Source organism: Anopheles stephensi, chromosome 2 (assembly GCF_013141755.1).
Source record: "Anopheles stephensi strain Indian chromosome 2, UCI_ANSTEP_V1.0, whole genome shotgun sequence".
In the NCBI taxonomy this organism is placed as follows: domain Eukaryota; kingdom Metazoa; phylum Arthropoda; class Insecta; order Diptera; family Culicidae; genus Anopheles; species Anopheles stephensi.
This window is the reverse complement of record NC_050202.1, coordinates 93,453,751-93,473,932: the sequence shown is the minus strand read 5'-3', so window position 1 is coordinate 93,473,932 and position 20,182 is coordinate 93,453,751. Positions and strand designations below refer to the sequence as shown.

Here is a 20,182-nt window from a genome sequence, read left to right as displayed (position 1 = left end):
GTTGTTTTTACATCTTTTCGTCATTTAATCCCTCGAAAAACACGCGTGTTTTCGCGTGCGACTGTATCGCGCGACTGCACCACCACAACTATACGCATGCAACGCGTTCTAACGAAAGAGGGGAAGTGATGCTGCATAATGCACATGACAAAATTACAATCTTGCGATACTTGTTTGCTTCTCGCTTTGGCACACGAGTCTTTAGTTACGCATTCGAACGTCAATCTTCCACCTGACTCGGCACACCAACACAACCGCACCGGCTGGTGGTTCGGGCGCATTCGGTTCTGTTCGGAAAAGAAGCATTTTGTTGTTGTCAGCAAGGGGCCGGGAGGCGAAGGGTACGACTTGTACACAGTTATAGGAAAGAGACAGTGATTCGATGAAACTATTGCCGCTTCGCTCTGTCGCACTAAAAACTGTCGTGTTGCGCTACACCGAAAACGGGTTTCTGGCTATGTTGGCTATGTTGAGCGCACCTTACAATTCCGAACCGTACGCTGCCATTTATTCCATGCCCATCAAGCGAGTGAGACCGTCGGACTCTGCCTCTCCCGGTTGCAGTATTTACTTGACTTTTTCCTACCGACCAATACGGGAAGCTAACGCTCTGTCAAGTTCGGGTTTATCGAGCGAAAATGCGATCATCGTCGTGAAAATAGGAAAACTGGTTGACAGAATATCGTGAAAATAGAGTGCGTTTGTGTGGCTGTGAGAATGTGGGTATGTAGCAAATAGTGTACAGTGCGCAATCAGTTTCAATTACTTCTGTAGGTGCAACTTTTTTTATGTTCTCGATCGATTAACTGTGTCCTGCAACATTGAAAAGCAATCACAAGCAGAAAAAACTGAAGTTCTTAATTAAAAGATCAATAGGATGTCACAGAAGAGCATATTTGCTTATCGTGAATTGAAGTGAATCAAACAAAGTGAATAACAGGTGATGTGTTTTAAACGGGAGCACTTTTCGCCAGCGATTTGGAATGGAATCAGTGACACAGCTCCGAGGAAACGTGTAATGGAAAGTGATTGAATGGAAACGGTGCAGTTTTAGTGCAAGAAAGAAAAGCAGTGGGAAGCGATGAAATCATTTCGTTCGATCAAACGGTCTTATGAAGAAAAGTATCGCATCTTTTGTCCTGTCTGGTAGATGAGCATGTGTCAAGTCGAACAGCCTTGACGGGAACAACGTGAACCATAAAAGATTGGAAATGTTGTGTGCAATAAGGAAGTGTTTCTGTACATCGTTTGTATGATACTGCACATGACAGTGCAAGTAGTGCACAATTGTTCTTCACGTGGAACCAACCAGAACAAAACACCTTCAGAACACACTCCCAGCTTCGTAAACTAGTGTATCATGGCTATCAGCAATAGTGTGTCCTAAAAACGAAGTGAGAGATAAAGAGAGAAGAGAGAGAGAGAGAGAGAGAGTATAAGGAAATTTCGAATACTGATGGATTCCTTATTCCACTGAGGTAAGTTTGCAAATGAGTCCGATGGTCAAAACGTCCTTCCAATGTTTTTGCACAAAAATACGTGACACGGTTGGTGATACGGCTATGATAGTCGGTGGAACCGCGAAGGTTAGGGGGAAGTACATGAAGAGATTGTGTGTTCATTGCAAGTGTCAAGTTTTTGATTGACGTATCGCAAAGCAAATGCATTTCTTTTTTTTTCGCTGCGGCTCATCGCAGCGCATCCTGAGTGTAGATCATGTCGGCGACTGTGCTACTGATAGTGTGTGTCATCGAGTTCGACTGGATCACCGACTTCGGGGGCATCGTAGGAGGGTGCCTGAGGTCGGCATACAAAGTGACAGACGAAAGCAAAACATAGTTCCATCGCCCGGTGTCACAAGGTCCTAAATGTTTCAGTTTGGTAGAAGATACTGGAAAAAAAAATCCTCTCTCTCGCTCTGTTGGTGATCAAAGGTCCATAGGATCATACATGTCGTGTGCAGCTGTTCCGGACGCTTCATATTGTTTTTTTTTTGCGATACGAAAGATGTCCTGCAAGTCTATTTCTTTTGCCGCAACGACAGTCCCAGGAAGGCGACAGCGATCACACACGGCTGCTGCTGCTGCTGCTGTTTCTGCTGGAAATGGCAACATCAACAAGAGATTGTTCTTGCAATCTTTGCAGTTCACATGCACGGCAACTCGAATCAATTCCGTTTGACGATAAGCGCCGGACGCGCGGACACTAAAACGCCGACCGAAAGCCTTATCGTACCGCCTAGCCTAGGCCGCGTGCTAGTTGTACAGCAAAACAAAAACAACATTGACTGCGACACTGACATGCTGTCAAACGGCCAAGCTGTGCCGCCCGGGTTGGAGGCAGTGACCGCGTCTTCATAATCGACGTCGACGTCTTCGTCTTTGCCGTGTGATCAGTTTATAAAACCTAGAGCGATCGAGTCTTATCGCTAGCAAAGTGTCAAAAGTGATCAACCGTACAAGCGCTTGTAGACAACGCCACCACCATCCGCCACTTTGATGGTATCACTGCTGGTAACACACCAACAAGTTGTCACAATGAGTTTGCTTCGTTGCAACGAAAGAGATGGTTGACGACATTAAAAAAAAACATAAAAAAATGAAACGAAAAGTGAAAAAATAAAACGCTTTTCACGCCACTTAATGTTTAGCGATCCATTAACCAGCGGTGCGATTGATTTGCGTCACGCGGAAACTCGTCAAGACTGTTGCCAGACGCTGCAACACGACCTTGCCACATGAGCATCAGTATTTTAGCTGAATATTTGGCTCAGCACGGGCAGTTCGTACCTGCGATTGCTTTGCTGCATTGTAATGTTCTCAGACTCATAGGCAATACGGCCAGGCCGTTCTTTATGAATAAAAAAAATGTTCTCAGACTTTGAGTTGATTTGTTTTAAATTCTGAGAACATGCGTGTACAAAGTATCTACATACTATAAGGCTACAAATTTGTTGCACATAAAAAATAAGATTAAATACAACGATTACATAACTGGCGGGCCTAAACACACGGGAATGATCAAAATTTTGTTCTACATCTTTTCATTCAACATTCGTACCCAGTACCCAGTCGTGCTTACTTTTTTGATGTACCAAGACGGAGTGAAACGTTGGACGGACGGATGGTGACAGAAATAACTCTTCTCCTTTCTGAACTGATGGAAGAAATTCAATTTCCGCGAACTAAGACCCGAACGAAGCGAGCTAGTGTTTTCCAGATGACGCAATGTTATTTTCATTTGTCACCAAAATGTGGTTTCTTCTGCCCTCCGGGCATGTTTACATGTTTAGGCGGTTTTCCCCTATCCCTTGCGCGGCGACCGGAAAACTGTACCGAGAAAAAAGATGCCCCCGAGATCACACAGTGACACACGGACGCAAGGTGCTATAGTGTCACCCCACAGCGGGAAACGATGTGCCCAGCAACGGGCAATGCCGAAACCCGGATCCCCCCGTCCGGAGTCTTTGCTTGATTTGTTATTGTTATTGCACATTGATTTGTTATGGTTAGCGTCAAACGGAACGAATCGGCTACGGTTCAATCAGATTTAGAATTGACGAAGAAGCATCAGCAAGTGAAGCGAAGGATGAACAAAAAAGAGAAAGAATGATCGAAGGTGGTAGAAAAAGGGGAAATTGAGGAGAGAAATGGGGCGCGAATGTCGTTCGTGTAAATCATGAACTGTCAACTCGTGTTTAAACGATCGGTCCGGATGGGGCTGTATTGAACGCGTTCTCGCTATTGGTAACATAACCTACAGCATACGCGCGTGTAGGCTATGAGTGTAAGCGTGAACTGCGAATAGGCAAACGCTTTTGAAGCGTGATAATCGGATTACTTACCGGCATATTCCCACAATCCACTGAGATCTGTGACAAGCGATTGTGTGTGATAAAAAAAAAACGTTACAAAGACATATTAAGTGTGTTGCATTGTGTTAGATAATGATTTTTTTTGTAAAGTTTACGAGGAGTTGAACCCTATGACATTAGCCACAGGAGTAAAACCAAACTACGTAGATCAGAACACAGACGTACAAATGTTAAGTACTAAAAACCGAAACTGCTCGCAAAAGAAAGCATGGCAACCAGCATGACAGTGAGAGTGTCAGTGTAGTAACGTTTAATGAGACGACCTTGGTGAAAGCTTGGCGTTTTAACAGTTCCAATTTTTAAATTAAACGGAACGGGGCGAAGGCAAAAGCTGCCCAATGGAAACGTTTAATGATGGATAGGCGCGTAATTAAGGCACACGAAAGCTTTGCTGGGATAGTGTGTACCTGTCCATATAGGCATGTTAGTGAGAGAGGAAAAAAAAAATACTCTTTTCGACCAGGAAGCTGAATTTTGATCAGGAATGATATTTGATTCGATTCTTAATTTCAATGCCAAATATAGTCTAACATTTGTGTGAATATGTCACCGTTTTGTGACAGAACCATTACGGCAACTGAACCGCCGACAATCGCGGTGATGACGGTCGAGAACGATGACGATCGTACAGATTATTAATATTTTATTGAACAACTTCGCCGTGCTGTCCGTTCATTTCGGGATGATTGGACACGTTTTTCGATGACGCGACGCAAAATTGTTGCTGCGTCTTCTACCTTGTGCTCCAATCACATTTTTTTTTTTGTTAATTCTCGTCTCCTCGCAGTATCGAACGCGTGAAGACAATCTTGACGGCTTCTAATTGTACTCACACACACATATACTCTTTCAGGGAAGGTTCGTTCGTGTCTTGCGAGATAGCCTTTTTTATGGATCGACATCCAAATCACATCCGTCGCAAACGACGCAGGACACCGATCTTTGTGTGTCTGTCGATCATCCTCTTTCAACCCACCGACCTTCCTTCCCTTCCCGGGTGACCGTAACACCCACCTCGCACCATCTTCCCCTACCCCATCTTTCTTCGTCTTTCAATTACACCGTTCCATGCAGCTGGGTGATGTGCCTGCCTTACTTTAAGCCATTTACGACACTTTCGGGCTTTTCGGTGGCCGCTGACCGCAAAATGAACGATTCATCATCATCATCATCGTGATCGTTGCCATCGTTCGAGAAGAGTTATCTTTTAGCCAGTTGGAGTTGTCTTTAGCATGATTGTGTTCTTGTGCTATGTCAACCGTAGCATTGCGGTCGACTCCTAACAGCGGGAAGGTTGAAATAAAACTTATTATTGGTCACCAATCGTAAAACTCACCCCCCCTCCCACACGCTTCTACCTTCTTCTACCCTTCCCCCTGCGGCTTGTGCTTGGCGATCCTCCCGCTCTCTTCCCTTGTGCATGCAGGATCCCTCTTGTACTGTACAGTTCGAGCTGATGTGAGTGGCAGGAATTTTTAATTTACAGTTGACCATCCGTCCGACGGGAGTCGGGAGTTTTATGTTTTTATAGCTCGGTCACCATGCTTCATTTGCTCTGCCTCATCTGCAAGCTCCGTGCAAGGCGATCGCGACGGCCACTGTTTTAGCTCCCCCGAAGCAGGACATTGTAGCAGTCTTGCTAGTCCCTCACATTTTCTCGCAATCTTTCAAACGTTTCATGACATTCAGATTTTGTTTCAGTTAAAATAAGCCCTCTATTTAGAACTCTTTTTGGGTGGATCGTGGTGAAACAGAACCGCGCAATCATTATCGCTTTATGGGCCACCATCGCCAAACAGCGACTTAGCTAACTTTTGTGGCCGTGTCTGAAATATCATTTTTCCTGCAATATCATACATTCTAGTCGAGACGAGTGGTCCGTCCTGCGGAAGAGAATCATAAAAATCTGTCGCCTTCCGTCTTAAAAAGGCGGCCAGCAGACGGGAGACCCAATAATTTATAACTAGCAGGCCTCAAGCGCCAATGCAAGGCGGCAGCGGTATTTCCAATATATGCGTTGCAAAACATTTCCCAGAACGCATCACGCGAGATTGAATTTTGCAGAACTCATCCTCAGCAACTCCGAAGGAGATTCAAAGGGAAATATTTCCATTCGGATAAATGGACGAGATTGAGGGGTTCGCAAGATCGTAAATTTTAATTTGTCATTCTAAACGAATGGAGGCTTCAACCGAAAAAGGTGAAACAAACCAAGATACACCAAAGAGGAAGGTAAAAACAGAATGATCTTATGTGGCATGCCGCTTACCAGGACGTCTTCACGATCGGATGGACAGATTAATCACGGATTCTTGAGGGTCTGGTACCTAGAACCTAGCGCAAGCGTCTTCGTTCAAAGACAAAGCAGACGCTTGATTAGTTGTCCAAGCATGACGATTAGATAATTTATCAAACAATTAGGACGGAACAGTGTTAGCAACGGTCAAGATAACTTTTCCTTCTGATGAAATGACCGAGACTGCTTCCAATCACTACCAAATAGTCGTCACAAATTAAAATCTTCTTATATTAAGCCAAATCTCGATGAGCTTGGCTTTGGATGTAATGACTAAAAGATCCATCGTCTATTTTGACAGTTGTGTTCATGCCCTGTTCGTCTTTCGTATCTGCAAACAGCTTCGACAAAGCGTACGGTTTGTCGGCCGGCTTCTTTAAATCGAATTCAAGGCTACAGCAAGGTTTTCCCAGAGCACCTTCTAGCAAAGTCCGCTGGGCTACACCGTTAAAAAATCTTCCTTTGTGCACCGACCGGGCATGCCGGCCGATGGCGTATGTCAAAAACTTCCTGATTAGAACATTAATCATCTTGTATTTGGTATTACGAGTTCACTATCACACAGTCGCAGCACGCCAATGCACACTGTTGCGATGAACTGACGTGTCCACGATTTACAACGTAGAATTTGACGTATGCGACGTCGATAATACGTCTTCGCGGATGGAAGGGAAAATGAATTCAAAGATAATACCAAAAGAGAAAATTCACACATTCACATTTTATTTGGCGCATGTTCACTGTGTAGTTTATTGAATTATGTGTAACAGTAGGCCTCATTAATCTCATATTAATCAAATACTTCATGAGTCGCAATTGTGAAATTAACAACTACTACAAGCATGAGTATTTAAACAGTTATGAGACATTTACTCGACAGATCTTTTCGATTGATGAAGCTTAATGAAACTAAACATTGATTTTGTAGTACGATGTTTTTATCGAAACAAAAAGTTATGTATGCTGAGTAAACTATATGCTTCATCTAAAAAATTGGATGAGTTACGAATTAAGCTGCAATGTTTTGCGAAGGAGATGAAAGAAAACGAACCAGAACCAAAGAAACGAATCGATCGTAAAACGTGTCGGAAATTGATCGATATTTTTAACAGCTTTGTGTCGACTGAGAGACAGCTGTTTGTCGCCAATGAGAGAAAACCTGCGAACTAAAAGCAAAGAAAAAAGCAAAATACCGCATCGATAGGTAGGAAGGGGCAGTGATAAAGCAGACACCATCAACGAAAATCCGCAAGCTGCCTGTGATTTAATTACGCTCAACAAGATGACCAGACCCGGCCATAAATTGAATGCGCTTTGTTTGAATACTGATTTTTGTTGTTATTTTCCTTCCCGGTGTAAATCACCAAACCCGCATGGGGAGTGCTTTTAGATTACCTTTTTTTAATTATTTTGCATTCCTCAAGTTCTAGAATTCATCTCATTCCCATCTACATTCGCGTTCGAGACTCGTCAATCGGTGATTCAAGTGCACATTTATGACAGTTTCGGTGTCATAAACCCAAATTTCAAGCAACAAACGCTATGCCTTTTTAAAACGCTATGACTGCGCAAGTAAATCTAAAACGACCCTTTGGCCTAACCCCCAATCTTCTGTGGCTTCAAATGTGGTCGGTATCCTTGAAAATGTACACGGTGATCGACTGGTGGACCGATCGTGTGATCATACCGTCGTAGACATTGCCGGGTCGCAGGTTTTTTTTTGTGCTTGGCACCCAAAAAAGCAAACGTCAGTACTTTGCCTCCGCTTTTACAGCCAGCCTCCCCCCAGTTCGAACAGATTTCACTAATGACAAATGATTGATTTGTCCCTCATTTTCGACATAAAGAATCGGTCGCGTTTTTTGGAAACACACGTAAATTAATTGAAGCGTGCATACCATACGCACCAAACACGCGCTGTCATCAGAACTTACTGATCGCATCAGTTTTATTTTGCTTCGTCTTGATGCTAGTTACCAAATCGACTGGAAACTCTGAAAACGTTCTGCCACGTTTTACGTTGCGCTCTTTTCAAATTAACATTCTTCCATGACTGTAAAGGATATAATTCAACATTTTGAGTAGAGATGATTCTGTCCAGTACAGTTTCGACAGTTGTCAAGGTTAATAGGGATCGATGCATAAAACACAAAACCAAACAACGAAGACAAACTACAAGCTCTTAAGCTTGCCCATTACAACCGGAAGGAAGCATCATTTTCCCCATTCTTCGATAAATCGATGTAATTGTTCTTAATTTTGTTAGGGGTCGTTAATCGAGTCGAAGGTTTCCAAGAGCCATGAGCACCCAGCAAGAAGATAAATCGATATCTTGAGAGTGGTGGCTGTCTGGCTTTTTTGGTGGGGGTTTTGTGTGTGATGCCGATTAACTTGGCCATAATTATAAAAAAACGTAAAAGAAACCGTAAATTGATCTCCTTTTTCATAGACATCTGCTCGCCGGGCTTGGGAGTTCGTGCTGTGCTGTGTGCACTGATTTATGACAAGAGATGACACTTAATTAGAGGGTACCGCGATAACGTCACCTACGGATAACTGAAAGCAGACGTGCAGCTAACGAAGATTTGCTTATAGAAAATGGAAGTCTTTCAATTTGATTTGACAGAAACCAGCTGCACTGAGCGCGCGTTATTCCAGAAAGGGTTTGTTTTTTTAAAAGAAATATTGCTAGAAATAAAATATTTCACCAACAACCTCCCCTGTTTCCTGATGAAATGGTTACCCAAAACTAACATCATCAAATCAAAGGTATATCAATAAGTATAACAGGGAGGAACGAGGACGTGAAACCCAAAAACAAAACCCTACAAAAAACCTCGAAAACTTTTTAAAGTTCTTTCACCTGAACGAAAAATAAAAGAACATAAAGCCAAGAAAACGAATTAAATATGTCGTTTCACAGTGGTGGTAATTATTTTCGATACTCAATTCGGCAACAAAACAACCCATTTTAATATCAACATCAACGACAAAAGGCCACCCAGCATAACAGAGTCTCATTTTGTCAAAAATTAAACAAACCACCCGCGCCCCGTGTGTCGCCAAAATGGAAGCCTAATTTCCAACTTATTCAAACCGAAGTGTTCCTTGCCGCACTAACCTGGTTAGTGTGTAGTTTCATTTCCACATAAATAGCACAACCACGACGGTGTCTCAAGTGGTTTGAGTGAAGACCGAAGCTATAATATTGCCGTCGAGCAGCCGTCATTTGTCAAATGGAACAAATGGCTAATGTCTTGGATAGATGTCACTTACTTGAAAGAAGAAAATTTCAACGAAGCAGCAGTGTTTTTTGATGTTGTTCTTTCTTGTCCTCCTTTTGCGAGCTGCAATCGAAATTTCAACGCACACATCTTAAAAATGTGTCATAATTGTTATGTTAATTTCCGTAGCTTGGAGCTGACCTTCAACCGTAGCCGACTCATGATGGCTCGTTTCGTTCAGAGTCAATTTCTTGATTTACGATCATCACAATCGTTTTGATCCGTCCGCAGCATTCCGTATGGCGCGAACTGATTCGGATTTTATAGCCCCACCACGCATGAATACATTAAAAGTAAATTTCTTTCGTACGTTTCACACATCTAACACTTACAAAACCGGCACCAGGTTTCAGTTCCAATCGTGGATATCAACAGAAACGGAAAAAGCATTGGTGTGAGAATATGCCGGTGCGAGTGGTGCAAAAGTTTTCCGCATTTTATTAATTTACAAGCGTGCGAAAATGAACGTCACTGTTCTGCGTCGCCGTCATCGGCGATCGATCATAGGCGTCGTGGAGTTAATGATCGTGCACTCTTTGAGACTAAAGCTGACTCGTGTGCGGACGTGTTGGTGAGGTAGCCTGCAATGCTTCCACAACCACACCGAACAAATCATTAAAACAGGTTTAACGCAACTCTTGCCTATATTGCTCGAGACAATCATATTAAATCTTAGAGCAGTCGGAAAATTACAGTGGACCGATTGATGAAGTCGGTGGAAAGTTGCATTTGCAACCTTTTTTATTCAGTGGAAGAGATGTTCAGCCGATCGCATATACAGTATGGCTCCGGCCAGGGTAATACCTCCTCCCGGCGATCGTGCCGGATTTGCGATGAGCTCATGCATACTGCATTCCGCCGCAGTACAAGCAAAGCCCGGACTACAATCAACAAAGTTTTCAGGATGACCGGGAACGCTGCGCCAGATCGACAGTGGACGTTGACGCTCGCAAGACACATCATTTTTATTAATAACTGCTGCGGAATCGACTCATCGGGTGTCATGCCTTATTTCACTGCACTCGGTGCATTGGCGAAGTGCATTTATTATGGTTGTCGTATCCACCACATCGATTCCGGTCGATGGCCTGCGACGTAAAGAAACAACGGATCAATTGGCAAAATAATATGATTTACGCTTTAAATGACATTCCGTCCGTTACCGTGCCATTTGCCTAGGATTGTCAAATCTCGGCAAACAAATATGCAACCAAGAAAGACCGGCGCAAGAACGGGCAGCAGCAACAACAGCAACCACAACAACAACAACATCAGTAGTGGTAGTGGTGGTAGTGGTGAAGGTTAATCTTAAAATAATTGAAAGGCACACAACTACACCGACTTTGGCGAGATGCCCTCCACTGCTGTCTGGACACTTGGACGACCGCCCGTCGACGCATGCGTTGATGTACGATCACATACACGCAACAAAAAAGCAAGGAACTGCAACGCGTTGCATTACGTTGCAATAACCTCACATCCCTTGCCCATTGGTCCATCATCGTGAATTTCCATTAAACAAGAACTGTCACTGTCGCTGCTCTTTTCCTGGCCAGGCAGCATCAATACGTCAATACTAATGATGGTGGTCCGGACTCCGTTCGCACATGTCGTCGTCGTAATCGACAGGCGACATTTCGCCCTCTGTCCTTAAAGCATCCCGTAACTTCCATCGTATTGTAACTTCCATCAACCATCGGAGCACCGTGCCGAGTCGCGATTATCATCATTACCCTTTATTTGATTTTTTGTCTTTGCTTCAGTTAAACCTGTTCGATTAAAGCACTCGCTTATTATCCGCCAGAAGTAAAAATATAGCTCAGAGTGTATGACAAACATTGAGCTCGTTTTTTCTGTTCTTCCGTATACTTAAGTAACTCATCTTAAGGGTTTTTGAAATCAAAGTGGTACAGTAGCTTCAGTTTAAGTTTGAAAGTTTAAAAGCAAACATGAAATCACGTATTTTACTCTACGGTGACACAGGAACCTGTTTAGCTACGCGATAGGTGTAACCCTATGCCCTTGCCGACGGCATTCAGCAATTAATCGGCGAGTTTCTGCCATGACATATATCCAACACACAGCTTTTCAGTCGCTGGTCTCTTTTTCATTTAACATCCAATATTAAGCTAAGTGATTCTATTGGGTTCACTTCACATTTTATCACATATTTTGTGACTGTTCATTGAGTATCTCGCTTCTTCTCTCTTCCACATGATGGAGGTTCAACTATGACGACATGAAGCGGATGATAATCATAAAATTCGATCAGACCAGGGCCCAAAGTGACAACTAAATTACATTAGCAGCTACCATTCGTGCAGGAAGTTCATCTTAATTCATCCACTTTGCTAATGTATTTAGGTAGAGTGGTAGAGGAAATGTGTTAAGCAACCTTATTTTTATCTGAATATGAATGAGTGCATTGAGCTGCATTTATATCACGTTACGAACAAAATACTAAAATTCTTTTGCTTGCTGAAAGTGTTCTCTCAAGCTTTTTGACATACGGGATTTCTTGTTCATCATTACACATCAACTCCTTCAAGTATCTTAAGACAAAGGCAGAAAGGAGTAGCGCATCCCGCATGAGAAAGAGTTTAACGTTTTTCATTTATGGTTCATTTTCCTGTCGCCTCGCCTCCCCGTTTTCCTATCCCATTTCTTCCAACACCATCATCAGCCGATATTGATGATGATCGCCACACTATTCGAAAGGCAACATTTATAAACGGACGAAACAATAAACAAACCATCAACCTCCTGCAACTGACATTTGACAAGCCTCGGGGTACCAATGTTTAGAAGCGCCGTAATGGCTCAGCCGCCATCGCCACACCCGGCCAGAGGGATCACAATCCCCCCGTAACCGAAAAGGACTGAGAAAATCAAACATTTGATTAGTGAAAACAATTAATCTGACCCCGTGATGCAAAAGAATGTGAATGGAGGGGGGGCCTGCCGTCAATTCTGTCCCTAAACGCAGCAAGAGGCGAAAGCTGCAACTCATCCTCAGTCCGTGTATCGATTGTTTAGCTACACAAGCAAAACGGTGCCGTGGCGCTGGATATGGGGATTTTCGAACGGGAGAGATGCTAGACGATAGTAGCTTAACCGTGTCTAACAACCTTGTTTTGCTTTTTGTCTTTTCTCCATTACAGGTCAATAAAACTCCAACAAACAGCTAAGGCAGACACATTTTCTCCACAAAATGAAACGATACCATCGAACGTTACAATACATCTAGCAAGTAAGCGTCGTGCAGTAGCGTGTAATTCCGAAGAATTTTGCTAACAAGCGCAAAAAGGGAGTAAGATCTGTAAGCGCACGCACACGACAAAAAGCGGGCTCCGAACCAACCAACCTCACAGTAAGCTTCCCAAATGGTTATGTCGCCCAGCAGACGACTGTCGACGCCAGGTATTGCTGCACATCCGATGAATATGCATTTGAGCTCCCTGCAACTGAACTCCCAGCTGCAACTGAATGCTCAAATGCACCAGAAGCTTACGGCCGGACTAACACCAAATCACATGAGTGGATTTTTCAAAAGCCCATCCACTTCGCCCAGCAGTATTAATGCGAATATGAGCAACAGTGGCGCCAGCGCCTTGACCAACTCCAGTCACTTGTCAACTAACTCCACATCCAACGGTAACGTCGATCGTAGCGCACGTGACAACACCACTCCCGCAGGTAGCAGTAGCAACAATAACAACAGTAGCAGCAGTATGCCTTCCATCACGGAACTGTCCACACACCCGCTCAATCGGCTGCAATCGATGCAACCGTTCGATTTCCGCAAACTGTCTGCAGCCGCTGCCAGCCTCAGTGGGTTCACATCGGCCGGTTTACCGCCGCCGAGACTGAGTCCAGAAGCTGCCGTTGCTCAGCATCACTTCAACCAGCAGCAAGCAGCCGCCGCAGCTGCCTATGCTGTCAACACGGCCAAACGACGCAACTCACAGACTTCCCTGGACGCACAAACCGTAGTGTCCCGCGAACACGCTGCAGCCGCGGCGAACTTCATGAGCTTGTCCATGAGTGGTCATGGACTGCCATTTCCCCTTCCACCACCACCTCCGTCGTCTTCGGTGGCCATGTCACTGGCAAACTCACTGAACCACTCAGCCGCCGCAATGGCTGCTGCAGTTTCTGGTAACCCACTGGCGGCAAGTTTTGTCGCCCAGTCGTTTCCAAACCTGTTGGCAGCATCTGCAGCTCGGGAACCGAATCGCAGCAAGTCGCCTCACTCGCATCACAAGCTGTCCCACAAAGGAGGATCGCAGGACGAACACAAAAGTTCGATGGAGAAAGGTACTCCGAACGATACATCGGACGGACGAGACCAACGAGATCAAGACGACGAACGCAAATCGGCAGGAGCTCATCCAGAGCATCGGGATCGTGACCGCGAGAACGTACTGAACTTGAGCCGTGATCTGGCTGCAGCAGCTGCAGCTGCCAATCGCCGACTCCAACAGCCACCGATGCAACCGGGAGCTGCTATGTCCCGTATGCAGCATCTACCACCATCCTCCGGAGGTCACCTTAAGAAGCCACCTTCGTCACCGAGCAACAAGCGGCAATGGGGTGCAATCCCACCTAATCTTGGCACGCAGTACGTTAACCCAGCCACGGGCAAGAAGCGCGTTCAGTGCAACGTGTGTTTCAAGACCTTCTGTGATAAAGGTGCGCTTAAGATTCATTTCTCGGCCGTACATCTTCGTGAGATGCACAAATGCACCGTCGAGGGATGCAGCATGATGTTCAGCTCTCGCCGGTCCCGAAACCGGCATAGTGCGAATCCCAACCCGAAGTTGCACTCTCCGCATCTAAGGCGCAAAATATCACCTCACGATGGTCGCAGTGCGCAACCGCATCCAATTCTTCTGTCAACGGCTGGCATGCCACTGCCGAACGGGCTGAGCTCATTGCATCCGTTCGGGCCAGCGTTCCCGCTTATTCCTCCCGGTGATCACTTGCGAGGACATCCCTCGCTATCGGCTCTGGAGTTTAAGGCAAACATGGAGGCCAGCATGCACCGACGACTGGCAGCGGAACATCATCATGCGCAAGCCGTGGCCGAAAAACATCATCGTGAAAGTGCACGTGTTTCGCTGAGTCCGGAGAACTATCGCTATCGTAGCAGCCCTCACAGTGATACACCGGACAGGTATATGGGGTCTTCGTCGGGTGCATCTTCCGGGGTGCCACATCTGAATAGCTCAGGCAGTCGGTTAGATGATGAAGATGGCGATGAAGACGACGATGACGATGACGACCGTAATGGAATCGTGATCGATGGTAACGACGTGGATGAAGATGTGGAAGGTCATCAGTTCGACATGTCGCTCAGCTCGGAATCGGAAGATGTGAAATCGTTCGGCAGACACGAAGATGATGAAGACGGGTTCTCCGAACGGGGTGAAGAGGAACCGCAAGACTTTAGCCTGTCCAAGCGCCACAATCGCCCGTCGACGGATGGAGACGAGATAGCAAGCAATAATGGCGATAGCAATGGGGAAGTTACACGCGACGATGTCAATGCATTTCTTTCCAGCAACAAACGAAAGCGCAAGAGTCTCAATCCCACCAAATGTGCCGTGGTCCCACTGTCTCGGTTGTCCAACAACGAAGATGCGGATGAGAAGGATCCGACACGCGCCGACGAAGAAACCCGTGAAACATCAATTCCAATGGTGAAGAAAATCAAGATGGAATCGGTAGAAGATTCGCAACCGCAGATTTCTGATGCAAAAGTATCTCCACGATCAGAGTCCCCGTTCAAGGCAGCAGCTCCGGTAGGTTCTCCATCGCTAGAGAACGGAAATTGCGAAAAACAAAGGGACAACGGTTCGGAGACAGAAAAATCAGAAAATCGCAAAAGTGTCGATTCTAAAGATTCAGTGGTTCGCGTTAAAATGGAACCCCTGGACGAAGCGCTCCACGATCAAACGGCAACCGAAGCGACTGACCTGTCACTAGATCTTACCAAAAAACCGTCATCACGCTCCAGTCCGGATGTTAACGCGAACGAAAAATTCCAAAGCAAGTACTCGATCGACGTTCGTCCTTCGTCCGAACTGCTTGAAAACCCTCTGGCACTCATACGTCCCAAGCAGGAGACTTCTGAGTCGGACCGGAATCGCCCAGGCTCGGCCGATAGTAAAAAAAGCTCGTGTGACAACTTCGACTCAGCAAACACGCTTCGGCGGCTTGAGAACCTTTCGCACGGACCACTGAACGAAATGATGATGCAGCGTGCTGCAGGATTTCTCGGTGGTCCTCAATTTCCTCCACTGAGCTACCTGATGAACGCAGCTCCACCAAGTCCGGCCAGATCGCGGTCTCCTTCGCCCACAAGTGTTCAGGACCAGGATCCGGAAGAGTCGGATGACAATGTTGACTACTGTGAGGAAGGTAACTGCTTCAGCGATCCGGACGTTCCACTCGACAAGGATAATCCGAAAAAATGTTCGGCCTGCGGGAAGTTGTTTCAGAACCATTTCGCCGTCAAGACGCACTATCAAAATGTGCATCTGAAGCTGCTGCACAAGTGCAACATCGACGGATGCAATGCGGCGTTCCCCTCGAAGCGTAGCCGCGATCGTCACGCTTCGAACTTAAACCTCCACCGTAAGCTTCTTTCAACTACGGCCGACAGCAACGACACCGTACTGCCGATGGAGAAGCACCAACAGCATCAACAACAATTCTCCGCCGGTGGTGGTGCTGGCGCATTTCCAGGGTCTGCCCTTCCCGCCGAATTCTTGGCCCGTCTGTACGCCGATTCGCAAAAGTTCCCAATGAACTTAGAGGCCGCATTCAAGAGCCATGCGCTTGCCCCAGGCAGTTCCGCCTACTCGGATCACTTCATGAACGGAGCAGCATCGCAGCGTGGTTTCTCGTCCACGGCAGGTAATCCGTTCCTGTTCCCGCCACTTGGCGGATTGGCAGGATTTCCCGGCCTGTCCCAGTTCTCGCATCTTCTTCCGCATCCGCTAAATGGTATCGCGTCGCAGCTGTCCGGCAGTGGAGCAGCTGTAGCTGCGGGCAGTGTTGGTAGCGGTGGTGGGGGCCGCATGTCAGCTTCCCGATCCGATTCACCAATATCTGCATGTTCGCCGCCAGCATCCACCAACATTCCTTCACCACTGTCGCAGCACGAGAGGACAACGCCGACTTCCGGCAATGGAGGATCGTTTCTCAATGCTGCTGCTGCAGCGGAACAACGATCATCTGCTGGAACCGTCGACGGTCGACGCACACCGGACTCGCTATCGTGATCTATGAGCCGAGACAAACACTGTTGCCTTCTCTAAACCCGAACTTAGGTCTGTTATTGTCACGTCGTTCACAATGATCTCGTTTTTTATTTTATTTTTTTGCTAACAAAAAAAATGTATTGCTATCAAACTCTAGTGACGCTGACATGCGTTATATACATGTGAGCGTTAAGTGCGTTACAAAACACCCTCTTAGCTGGAGAAGAAATAAAGTACGTTGCTTTATTTCCGAAGAGCTCAAAGAGTTGATCTATAATTATCTTCAGTTCCCTTCCGCCAAACCAACCCCCAACCACCCCCACAACCCTCCCCCCAACCCACCCCCCTGAATCTCGTCCTCCCTCTAATATGCGGAAAGAAATTGAACCAGACTCACTAAATGTATAGTAATAATAATTAAGCGCCTGTTAATTTAAACGACTGGAGTAATCTTAGTATGTCAATGGAAATGAATTTATCAAACGGTTTATCTCAAATATTTCCATTAATTAAAGGGTCGTATCCAAACGGGCGCGAGAATTTGTACCAAAATATCTCGTAAAAGTACTTCTTGTCGTAATTTATTGCTAAATAAAAAAGAAGCGTATCATTTGATAATCCCATTAGGATGGATACAGCAGAAGGGAATTTAATCCAATTAAGGTTGCGTACGATAAAGCAATCTTAAAACTATATTGGTCGATCGCTGCAAAATGATGCGCGTTGGGAGAAAGGGAGGGAGTGCTTCGCCTTGACAGGAATTGGGCATGATGGCCACCTTACATAAGAACCCAGTGATACAAAAGCAAATACATTGATACACGTAAATGCTACAAATTTGCGAATGGATTGAACCTATTGCGAATCGATGCTGGTAAACCAATGATCGAATGGTAGAATGGGAGTAATAATGATGATATGAACATTCGATTTCGAATTTTAGTTAATGCTTCGAAAAAGCTCATATTGATCTACAATGTACATGGAATCGAATGATAGATTAAAATGGATCAGGTAAAACTTAAACTTTTAATTAATTAATGTACCTTTACATGTTCGTTAGGTTATTTTGCCAAAAGTTATGGTTCATTATTACAGCTGAATTGATGCCGTTCCTACTGTTAGCTGAAAACTGTAGCGTTAAAAGAATCTTAAAACAAAGCAAGTGTAAATTTTATTCAAACTGAAAGAGTCTCATTACAACGAGATAGCAATATAAGCATAAAAATGGATAGGAATGCTTAAAAAATGCAAAATGTACCTCTGACGTGAATGAAGTTTTTTAAGGTATCACAGTGGAAATGCAATATGACCGGACGGCGAGTCGTGGTCGGAGCAAACAGCAGCATTGCTATCAGCAACACCAAAATCTTCCATGAATTAAGTTTAATACTTTAAGCAGAACATTAATCATAGCGTTCGAATAGAAGCAAAATGCACAAATATTAAAAAAAAAAACCAATCTGAAGAGCTTTTTACTTTTACATAGGGAGTTATGCGTCCCACTTCTTCTCGTACTCCAATAACAACTGCTGCTAAACTACTCTTTCTTTTAAACACTTGGAGTCAATGCAGTTGGATCGAATAAGTGAGCTCTGCAGAATATAGCAATTGCAATCACTGGTGTAACAGATAAACAAAATGTTGTATATGCAGCAAAACAAGCAAAAAAAGAAGTCCTATTCATAAATGTGCAATATTTTTCGTCTCTATCTAAGACTGCGCTTACATTTAGTCGATGAGAAAAGAAAAACAAACGAGCGATAGTGAATATGAAGATAAACCTTGGATTAAATTGTTTTAAAATTAAGTTACACATTGATTTAGCAACTGCGGTGCATGATATTCATTGTCAGATACACCAAACGGACGTAGCATCAACCTTTAACATTGAAACAAATGAATACATATTGGAATATTCCTAAATTATACTGAAAGCATTTCGGAGAAGGAATCTGAAGAAAAACATACAGCGAGAAAGATATGCGTAAGAAATTGTTTTTGGTAGATAAAATCAAAACAAAATGAAGAAATCTATTGGAACTGAAAATATTGTTCTGTACATAAGTTAAAAGGGGAAGGAAGACATCTGACGTATCATAGATAATTCTTATTTTCTTCGAAAGAGGAAAGAAAATCAGTTCATTGTATTGTCAACAAATAGCAAAAGTAAAACACAAACTCATGCATTACAAAAATCAATCTTCCCATCTTTCCGACTGAGGGAGGTGTGTAAACAAAAATTAAGCAAAAAAATAAAGTACACTATATAAATCTTAAAATAATTTCGTCCCGTTTCGTGTCGTGATTATGTTACAAATCGATTTGAGAAATTGAAGTTAGAAACGTAACAAAATCTTTTATACCACCCATTTCAAACGGATTTGTGCATGTTTCAGAATTATTTTTTTAATTTTCTCAGCATTTTTCCACTCGCTCACTTTGAATGGTAATCAATCCAATGCAATTTTCCATGTGATCACCTTTCATTCTGCTTGTGATTGTGTGTATGTGTCTGGTGGGTGGAGAATCCCACCGGTCCGTAATTTGTGCAGCGTGTATCCATACACTACGTGTCGGTTTCGTCCTACACGCGACACCATAGGCTACAGAATAAATAAACAGATCCTCCAGCGCCTGGTGCACATTTCGGAATCGCTATCACACGCAGAGCCAAGCGATGGGCGACCACCATCCATTGCCGAAAGTCATCTCTCCAGCCGACGATGCTGGCAACCGATACCACCGATACGGTGGCTATGTATGCAGTCACGGTGGAACATGGGGAACATATTCATGGCATGTCATCACAATCGCTTCCGGTAAAGGGAACAAACTGGTTTTGCGAACAAGGGGAGTTCGGTGGGTAAATACAGAATCTCCCTCTCTGGTGCTAGTGATGCTATTGCACTGGTATTATGCAGCCACATAGTTTGTGTCAATAACAGGTCTGCCTGATATGGCCGCGTTTAGCGCCCCGGGCCGGGTGAGCGATATCCTTTTCGGTGGTGGTGTACTCACATCGATCGTCATGATATGCTCTTCCGGACAGGGGTAGAAATGCATGCAGCATAGCAGTTCTGCTAGTAGCTTCGATTGCCTTCGAGGCTGTCTGATTGTGCAGTGATATTTGCCGATTGGTCATTTTACTATTGTGCTTGACATGAGCGTTGAGAACCTAGACCCTTTACAATTTATGCAAGATTAATGGAAGCATCATCGTGGTGAATACGGTATGAATCATATTAAACAATGGTTCACGCTCAGATAAACAGATTGGAAGAAATAGTAGATATGTTTACATCTGTTTTCTGCGAAAAACATGAAAATCATTTGAATGCAATGATTTACGCGGTTCCGTTTAGGATCAAAATAGGATATGGTGATACAAAGCGTAAGATGCCCTCGAGTTTGACTTCTTTTTTCATTCAGACAAAACGGACTGGCCGTTTCACTGAAT

At 44.5% G+C, this 20,182-nt stretch overlaps 1 protein-coding gene across 1 annotated transcript; it reads left to right on the top strand.

Moving 5' to 3' along the window:
- Nucleotides 1-462: 462 nt before the first annotated feature.
- On the top strand, nt 463-19,007 carry LOC118517593. Its single transcript, XM_036063874.1, has 2 exons — nt 463-1,478; nt 12,616-19,007. The coding sequence occupies exon 2, from the start codon at nt 12,838-12,840 to the stop codon at nt 16,741-16,743; it is 3,906 nt and encodes a 1,301-aa protein (XP_035919767.1). The 5' UTR covers nt 463-1,478; nt 12,616-12,837; the 3' UTR covers nt 16,744-19,007.
- The last annotated feature ends 1,175 nt before the right edge of the window (nt 19,008-20,182 follow it).

Coding starts and splice junctions, on each gene's coding strand:
- LOC118517593 (XM_036063874.1), top strand. CDS start 12,838: ATGGTTATGTCGCCCAGCAGACGACTGTCGACGCCAGGTATTGCTGCA.